Here is a 9,152-nt window from a genome sequence, read left to right as displayed (position 1 = left end):
TAAATGTAATAGCATGAATCCATATATTTATATGTTTCAATTCAGACTAATGATTATTAACCATTATTTAAACTAAATATGAAATATAGAATAAGTTTGTAAGCGAGTTAAGCCAGCTGCTATCTTCCAACCGTTAAAACTTCAGAGTAGTTTCACTGGATTAGGATCATTAGTAAGCAAAAAACAAAAACGTAAAGCAGAGAAAAATAAAAGAATGAATATACTGATCCTGAATAAGTTTTTTTTCCTTTCTTTCCTTCAGTCACAGAGAGAATTTCAACTACGAAGCCTACAACAACTACAACAACTGTAACCACGACTACCCAAACCAAAGGTAGTTTTCCATTTTATGTTCATTGTCTAGGAATAATATTCACATCTTATGATGTGAATATTATTCACATCATAAGTTTGTATTGTAAAACCTGCAGGTCATTTTATTGGATCTATAGCCTATGATACAACATCATATAGTAGTACATAATTGTGAACTGGAAGGAAAATGATAGGTGGTTTACAAATGTTTTGAGGGTGATGTCACTGTACGACATGGTAGTGGCTGCATCACGCTGTGAGGACAGGAGGACAGAAAGAGAGAAACTGGACAAAGTTGATGGGGAGAGGGATGGAGTACATTCATCTAATAGAATGTCCCAGTCAAAATCCAGACCAATGTCAAAGAAGGAATCTGGGGAAAGACAAGAAAACTGCTCTTTGCAGATGTTCTTCATCTAATCTGACTTGTTAAAAAGTTTAAGAGTGTAAATGACGATTGTTGAAAAATTGAAGGGTGTGGATCAGGGCCAGATTTACCAGGATGTGGGCCCATGGGTTAGAACTTGTTTTGGTGCCCTAATCACTAACGAAAACATATATATATATATACACACACAGTATAGATAGCTTTATAGATAAATTTAGATATAGATTTACATCTATCGAAAATTATATATATAGATATCTTTATCTAAATGTATCTCTCTATATAAAGACATCTATATATCTATCAATCTCTCTCTCTACATATAGATATAACTCTATCTATCTATCTATCTATCTATCTATCTATCTCACATTACATCATTATTGATCATTTTATCATTATGCTACAGTTGCTTGTAATTTACCCAAGATGGATATGGAGATGAAATGAGCTGGTTTCCTATAAGAATGATAGAAATGATAGAAAACTTGCTAACAAAAAGCCTCAGACCTGCAGCCCACAGGCTGTTCTAGACACAGACCAACAGAAGTGGCTCTTTGGCTCACTGATATGTTAAATGGTGAAATATTGCCCTGTTTTTTGTTTCATTGGTTTTAATTTCCCTGGAGGCAGCAATTTATTCACATATATGTGCATTTATTATTATAGATACTTTAATTAAAGATGAATTGTACAAGTTTATGTCATTGGGGCACCGATGACATGTTCGCTTACATCTCAGAAAGTATGTAGTTGCTCCCCTGGTAGGCTTAATATGTCACTTGGCCAGTAACTGTTTTGGGCCCCCCAAAAGATTTATCATAACTTTATTATTTTCACATTTCTATTATTATTTGTTTATAGGCATAAAAATCACAAATTATCATTACAGCTCACCAGACATGGGCATATGATGCTTCTGTAAAGTACAATGTGTGCAAAACATGCATTTAAGAAAAAAAAATTTAAAAATTTGTGGAGCCACCCAAAGATTGGAGCCCTGCGTAGCTGCCCCAGTAAGCCCTTTCTGAACTCTGACCCAGGTGTGAGTACTTTCCCAAAATTACGCAGATCTGTTCTCACACCCGTCTGTCTGTCCGTCTGTCCGCCTCCAGGCAAACCGACCGTCCGTGTGATGAACGGCAACAGCAGCTGCCAGGGTCGCGTGGAAGTCCTCTACAAAACCATCTGGGGGACGGTGTGTGACGATGACTGGGACATGCCCAACGCCAACGTGGTGTGCAGAGCGCTCGGATGTGGTCCGGCCATCGCAGCCAAGACCCAGGCCTTCTTCGGCTACGGTTCAGGCCCCATCCTGCTGGACAACGTGGAGTGCACCGGCACAGAATCCGACCTGTCCCAGTGCTTCCACCTGGGCTGGGGTCAACACAACTGTGGTCATCACGAGGATGCTGGCGTCATCTGTGCACGTAAGACCTCATCATTCTTGGGATTTCTATCACGTTATGGTAAATCTGGAGACTTTTTTTTGTCTTTGTTGTGAAATTAGCACCAAAGCTGATAATTTCCACTGAAAGTGCATATTTCCCCATCTACACAATCATTTCTGCCCGCCTTGCTGAGCTGTCCCCCTGTGCTGCATGACTGTAGTTCTCTGAGGAGGAGACGGCACAGAAAGCATTAAAAATAAAAAATAAAGTGAACGAGTCAAGGCGAATCAGCCTCACTGACTGTCTGCAGGCCAAACATAGCTGCTTTACAGAAAAATCAGAAGCACACAGGCTCTTAACATGCTAAACAATCCCTGGCAAGGTATCTACGGCTTTCAGCAGGTCAATTTAAGATTTCTTAAGGTAATGCCATCTTGAATTAAATTTAAGACCGAAAAAACTATAAATATAGGGGACGGTTTGGGAAACGTGCTGCATTGCAATCAAGCATAGTAAAAACTGTGAACCATGATGGAGATAAAAACAAAGCTAGCTAGCTAGATGTCGTCTGGAGTCACAGAAAACAATGAAGATGCGACTCAGACATTTGCCTGACAAAAACCTGCCAGGAGGGGAAAACAAAAGTACATTAAATAGTCCTATAATGACAAAAAATTGAGATCTGCAATTGACATATTTAAGGTCAACTTACAGTTTTTAAATTAATTTGACGTTTTACGCCTTAAAATTTAAGGCATTCATTTTGGACACACAAATAAAAAACTTTTTGAGAAAGTACGCCTGGTTTTATATTAAATACATTGGGATTACTTTTTGTTTTTGTGTGCAGCACTTTGTGTGCCATATAAAGAAATTTGATGCGATTTGAAACAAAATCTATTTTTGTTTTTTTAAAGAGTCAGCCGTTTAATCTGGCTCTTCTCTCAGCTAGCAAATTGAATGGATACATGCATCAAACTCATTACAGAAACATCTTTTTTCAGAGGAATTACTTCATCCAAGTGGATCTTTGCATCATAATGTTAAAGGCAACCCAAGAGGCAAACAGTTTTCCATTATTGATCTGTGCAGTAATTAGAGGAGAGCGTCTTGCTAATGCATGTGTGACTTGATATTTCCTGTGTACGTCCACTAGGTGAGAGAATCATTCTCTGCTTTTCTCTTCAGCTCCCCCACAGTTGGACCCCTTGTTTTTAATCCCAATCGCACGAGACTTCCGGGTGACGGAACAAACACCAGCAACCACGAAGCCTGCAGAAGGTAGGTACATCTTCAGGTACCTCAAACTAGCATGGATTACAGCTTCGGCGGCGAATCTGAATCGTCTATATCGAACCGTAGGAGCTCTGAGGCTGGTGGACGGCCAGCACCGGTGCGAGGGTCGAGTGGAGTTGTACCTAAACTCGACGTGGGGCACGGTGTGCGATGACGCCTGGGACCTTCCCGACGCCCGGGTCGTGTGTCGCTTGGTGGGCTGTGGAGAAGCCACGCACGCATGGGGCGAGGCTCACTTTGGACCTGGCACAGGAACGATCCTTCTGGACAATCTGAAGTGCAGCGGCACGGAGGCCTCCCTGCAGCAGTGCTCCCATATATCTTGGAACGTGCACAACTGCAATCACTCCGAGGACGCCGGTGTGACCTGCTCCCTGTCATGATCGCAGCGTGACCTCGCTCCCATCTCCAGCTCTGCTTGGACTTGTACACATTATGTAAATACCAACCTTCACGTCGTCGAAGGAGTACACCATGCAATAATATAATATACACAGTAAAGTTATAAATATTAAGCACTTTATAAATATATGATATGAAGCTAAATGTACACATTTCGGCAAAGCTTTTAACTGTTTTTTTTTGTGCTAATATTTACTATATTTGATCCAAGTATTCAAGTAAGTCCATAAGTCTGTTGAAGACATTGAAGGAAGAATTAGAGATATGACAAATGTATGATAAAAGTACAAATGAAAGACTTGGTACTGTATGCTATAAACCAGAAAAATACAAAACGCTTTGTCTTGTGAATTTATGAAGTATATATGCAATCTTTGTGTTCTGCACACCCTCATAAATAAATGTAACTAATAATCATTTATATATATATATATATATATATAGATATATAGAACAAAAATAAATGTTCTTATTTTTTGGTATGTATATTTGGTCTATTTGTCAATCTTTCAAACACCCGTCACACATGTTCATTGTTGATCAAATGGACAGAGAACAGGGACTCCCATCTATCCAGTTGTACTTTACAGTGGTTTGCTAGTAGGACTGTTCTTCTGCCAGCAAATCAGTTGAAGACCGTCTTTGGTTGTATTATCAGGTTACAACCACAACCTTCTGTTATTTTATTAGCATTTCAGGTGTTGGAACAACAAAAAGTAGAAGTAAACGGACAATGACGGGTGGTTGTCCAAAGGTTTGTCCACGCTGGGGACAAATCTCAGAGTATGATGCTGCCATCGTCACCACACAACAAGTTTCTTGTGTTCTTGTAAAAAATTGAATAGTTTTCTCTTCACAATGGCTGTCTTCTTGCCAGTTGCTAAAGGCTGCTAAGCTGAACCTGTGGATCTCTGCAGCTCCTCTCCTTTACTTCTCTGATCCACGTTCTGCTTGTCTGGCCTGCCTGGTCTGTATGACGGACATTTTTGGTAAATTTGCACATGTATCAGTAATTTGATCATCAATTAGATTATTGATTGAATGGTTACTTGAGGTCTTCAAAGTTTAGGATGTTTATCTATAACCTAACCCTGTGTTAGATTTCCTCCTTCCTGTCCTCTGCTCTGTTCCTTGATGGCGTTTTTTTTTTTTTCCACTAATGTTCTCCAACAAACCTTTGAGCCCATCACAAAACATCTGGATTTATGCTGAGATTAAATCACACACACTACATAATAACTAGGAGACTTCTAAGGGCAAACAGTTGAACTTTGATTTAAGGGCATCAGTGCACTTGTCACTCCTTGTAGACTTTTGTGAAAAATATATATAGTTTTTAAAGCATGTCTATTTTTTTGCACTCAAACTATGCTGGTCTTTCACATAAAAATCCATGGAAAATGTGGAAAAGTTTAAACAATAAAGACATTTTATTTCACCTAAATCTTAGGCTGAAATCTTCAGATTTTACTTTTATCTGCTGTAGTTGTCGGTGAGTGTGGTGTGTTTTAACCACACTTAACACTGTAAAGTGAACTGGATATTTTATGTGCACCCAAAAGTAACTGTAAAATTTTTTGTAACAATTGATCATTAATATTTTATAGAAGTGCCTGCTTCACAAGCTGCAAAAAAAAAATGCATCTGCTGTATTTTAGAAAACCGCAGTGAGCTTCAAAGTTTAAAATGAAGCATCATATACGTTGCAGTAAAGTCTGTACTGTAATCTCAAGCCAGGACAAGAACTGTGTCAAGAGTCACATTAGCAGAACTTTACCAGTCAGCTTGGTTCCCAGTTTACAATAACTGGGACGTAATAATGCTGTGCTATAACATATTCAGACACTTACACTGTCTAACTGCTGTGTTTTAATAGTCTGTGTAGTTTTTACCCAGAAGTTGGAATTTCTAAGTTTGAAGCTGAAAAACGCCCCAAACCTAAAAAGAGCTTCTGAAGTCATAAATGTGAAACTGCAATACGTCGAGGTGCATTCCCAACTGCGTTTACAATTTCAGATTTCCATGTCAGAATTGCCAGAATCAGGTCCTTCTACTTCAGAACCTGATTCTGAAGTAGAAGGACCCATTACCTCTAAACGCATTATGGCTGCCATGAGTACAAATCACCTGGATGGCTCCAGCTTGAAACAGTTTTTTTAGGCTTGGACACTTTGTATCTGTACAAATCAGTTTCCCGTCAACGTCCTGTACAACTTCTGGTAGCTAAAGCCTTGCAAAAGTATTTATATAATTTGAACATTTTTAGATTTTGTCAGGTAAAAAAAAAAAAAATTCAGACTAATGTAAAGTGATGGATAATTGTGAAGTTGAAGGAAAATTATTCTGTAATTTTCCTATTTTTTTTAAGACCATAAATCTACAAAGTGTGGCATGCATTTCTATACAGCCCAAACTGACTGCCATGAGGGATAAAATAATCAAGCTGAATGCACTAGTGAGCCACTTTTCCTCTTCAGTAAAGGCAAAAATTAATGTGACAAGTATTTTATTTATCTTCTCAAACAATAAACTAAATCACGCACTATTGTTTTTCAAACAATCAAAAATAATTAGATTTTTCTAGGAGTTCTGTAAATCAGTTTAGAGCCACAACATAAAGAGAGCGAGGCATTCAGGTTCTTGATAATTTTTTTTCTTTGAGGTTCTGGAGGGTTAATTGTTTTTTATTTTTTAGCTTACGTCTGAGCGTCGTTGGATGTTTGTGGTTCGAACATACTATAACTTTAAACGGAGCAAAACATAGTTGATTTACAAGACATTTGTCCTGTACTAAACCTTTTTAAAAAGTACTTTAAGAAGATTTTATTTGCCTGTAAAACTTGTCACCCTAAAAGAAATGACTTCCCTGTAGTAGCTTCTGATTGGTTGGGGGAAACTGATTGAGGGGCTTGCCCAGGGTGGCAGCAGGGGTCGCCCCTCCTTGCTCTCTGCTACTCTGTGAATGCGCAGGTGAGTTAGCATGGGCACCAATGATGGAGGGTAAATTTTTTTTTTCCTGTAAAAGTCGTTTCTCAGCCATTTGCACATTGCTGTGAGTACATGAGGATGATTGACAGCAGTAAGGCCAGCTCTGATTGGTTGTTTCTGGTCAGGTGCCTTTCCCCCACCCACATGGTAATAAAAGCCCAGGTAGAAGGTGAGGAATATCAGTCTTTTCACAGATTACCTGTCTTATATTAAACTGTCACGACATGGTGACAGTTTTAACAAATATGTAAAACAACAACAACAACAACAAAAACAGTTTAATAAAAGTTACATACCGCAGCTCTTGGTCAAAAAAAAAAAAAATCGGAACTAACTCTGGTAGGAATAATGACGTCAGTCCCATTTTAAAGGGATCCCTTTAAAATGGGACTGACGTCATTATTCCTACCAGAGTTAAATTTAATTCCCAATCTTTTATGAGGGTTTTAGGGGCTTTGGGTAGTTAGCATCTTTAAGAAATCCAGTCAAATTTTATTTATTCATTTATTTAACAACGAGTACGGCTGTAAACTATTCATATTCTTCTTCATATCGCAACAGGGGCGTTCATTAGACAAAACCAGGCTTTGCTTTCCTATAACAATAAAACATGTGCATGTTGGTTGGTGTGAAGCGCCTCTGTGGAGGTCTGTACCCCGTTCCTTCGGGTTCAGCTGCCTGGGTCGTTACATCACTCCGTGTGGACACGCCTTTTTGGGTGGTGACACAAGCCAGGGAAAGTGCTCGTGTAGGGGGAGGGGTGTCCCGTCGGCAGGCACACAGACAGCAGGCAGCAGCTGCGGCGACAGCACCCGGCACCGTTACACTGCGTTCAGACATCCACATTACAGCTCTCAGCTACGACAAAACACGCAGCGGGCAGCACCAAAACCGGCCTCTAAAATGGTAGACCGCGAGCAATTGGTGCAGAAAGCCAGGCTGGCCGAGCAGGCGGAGAGGTATGATGATATGGCAGCTGCCATGAAGTCGGTAAGTAGCCCTCAGCCGTAATGACCTTTCTTCTTTCAGTCCCATTCGGTGCGGTAATTACCGGACACGTCCGAGCCTGGGTGTGTGTGAGTGGGAAACGTCTCAAAGCCGCGGGGCGGCTGACCGAGCTCGCGGGGAACGCAGCCCACTGCGCTCCGGTCTGGCACGCGTTCACCTTACCGGATCAGCCAATCAAAATTGGTGTATGAAACTTATGATCGAAGAGCACATTTATGAGGAAGACTTGCCGCAGAGAGCGGTAAATCACAGCTAAAATCAGATCTGGGAACACATCATATTGAACGGGGCTATAAAGGCCCTTCCCTGTCCGCTCCCCCGCCCCCCCCCCCCCCCCCTCTCTCTCTCTCTCTCTCTCTCTGCATATCAGTGATCTGATCCGCTATAATGAGATTAAAATCAGTGATTTTGTGTAAATCTGCGGCTTTTTGTTGGCGCTGAGCTGCGTTGGATTGTGGCTGTCTGAGTGCGGACTGTTTGATCTTGGGGCGGTGCCTTTCCAACAGGATCCTTCACACACACACACACACACACACACACACACACACACGGCCAGGCTGGTGTGATTTAAGCGCACTGAAGGAGGAAAAAAGCTCACACTGAGGCAGTGATGTGATCCGATCGGTGTCTGTCCTAATATATATAAAGATCTTTGTCATTGCACAGAAAGGGAATCAAAAGGATCCCATCGAAAGATGCGCATACTGTTGCAGGAGAGGGCGAGCTATAGGTGGTACCATGATTATGCGATGATGTGACATCGTAGGATTCGCTGATGGTCGTGTTCCGGTTTCCACGCGACATAATGAGCCGTCCATTTAGCTAGAAAAGCCACCGTTGTCTTAGCTGGACGGGGCCCGGGCACTCGTTGCAGCTGCGCATTTTGCGCGTAGGGGGAAAAGGGCAATGCAGGCTGAAGGTTGTTCGCAATCGATTTGCGCAGAACACATAGGAACCTGTCAGACGTGGGTGTCGGTGGACCGACGCCTTTTTCGCCAGATTTATCTCAGTGCAGCCCTCCCCCACCCCCCTTGTCCTTCCTCTCCACCACCTATCATAAACGCTGTTTTTTTTTTTTTTTTTTTTTTTTGAAGGATGCTTTGCGGCAGCCGCATCCCTGCGTCCCGGACCTCCTCCTCCTCCTCCAGCAGGTTCCCACACAGAGGCGTGCCGCAGCATCTGCCAGGATGCAGCAGCACAGGCCCGCCAGTGCACCATTTCACATGCAGCTTTTTATCCCAGCTGCACAAAGGCTGCTGCTCACCCGTCCCACCCCCCCAGCACTGAGTTCACATGGGAGTGGACAAAAAATAGGAAACTCTGTGCCAAAGCTCTTTTTAAAAAAAAAAAAAAAAAAAAAAAAA

The 9,152-nt window shown here is 41.4% G+C and overlaps 2 protein-coding genes across 2 annotated transcripts in view; both read left to right on the top strand.

Moving 5' to 3' along the window:
• The window catches only part of LOC106947052 (scavenger receptor cysteine-rich domain-containing group B protein), a 25,354-nt gene extending 21,133 nt beyond the window's left edge, over positions 1-4,221 (top strand). Inside the window, 4 exon segments of the mRNA XM_015031836.1 lie at positions 239-334; positions 1,819-2,133; positions 3,283-3,375; positions 3,457-4,221. Coding sequence (XP_014887322.1) covers positions 239-334; positions 1,819-2,133; positions 3,283-3,375; positions 3,457-3,773 — 821 coding nt within the window. The 3' untranslated portion in view covers positions 3,774-4,221.
• A 3,297-nt stretch (positions 4,222-7,518) lies between these two features.
• ywhag1 (3-monooxygenase/tryptophan 5-monooxygenase activation protein, gamma polypeptide 1) overlaps positions 7,519-9,152 on the top strand; it is a 16,527-nt gene continuing 14,893 nt past the window's right edge. Inside the window, exon 1 of the mRNA XM_015031835.1 lies at positions 7,519-7,770. Within this exon, the coding sequence (XP_014887321.1) occupies positions 7,684-7,770 (87 nt within the window). The 5' untranslated portion in view covers positions 7,519-7,683. The remainder of the gene's footprint in view (positions 7,771-9,152) is intronic.

The sequence above is a fragment of the Poecilia latipinna genome, unplaced genomic scaffold (assembly GCF_001443285.1).
Source record: "Poecilia latipinna isolate Pla-1442-1.1 unplaced genomic scaffold, P_latipinna-1.0 Scaffold220, whole genome shotgun sequence".
In the NCBI taxonomy this organism is placed as follows: Eukaryota; Metazoa; Chordata; class Actinopteri; order Cyprinodontiformes; family Poeciliidae; genus Poecilia; species Poecilia latipinna.
Note: the sequence above shows the minus strand (reverse complement) of the source record. Positions and strands in the feature narration are given on the sequence as shown.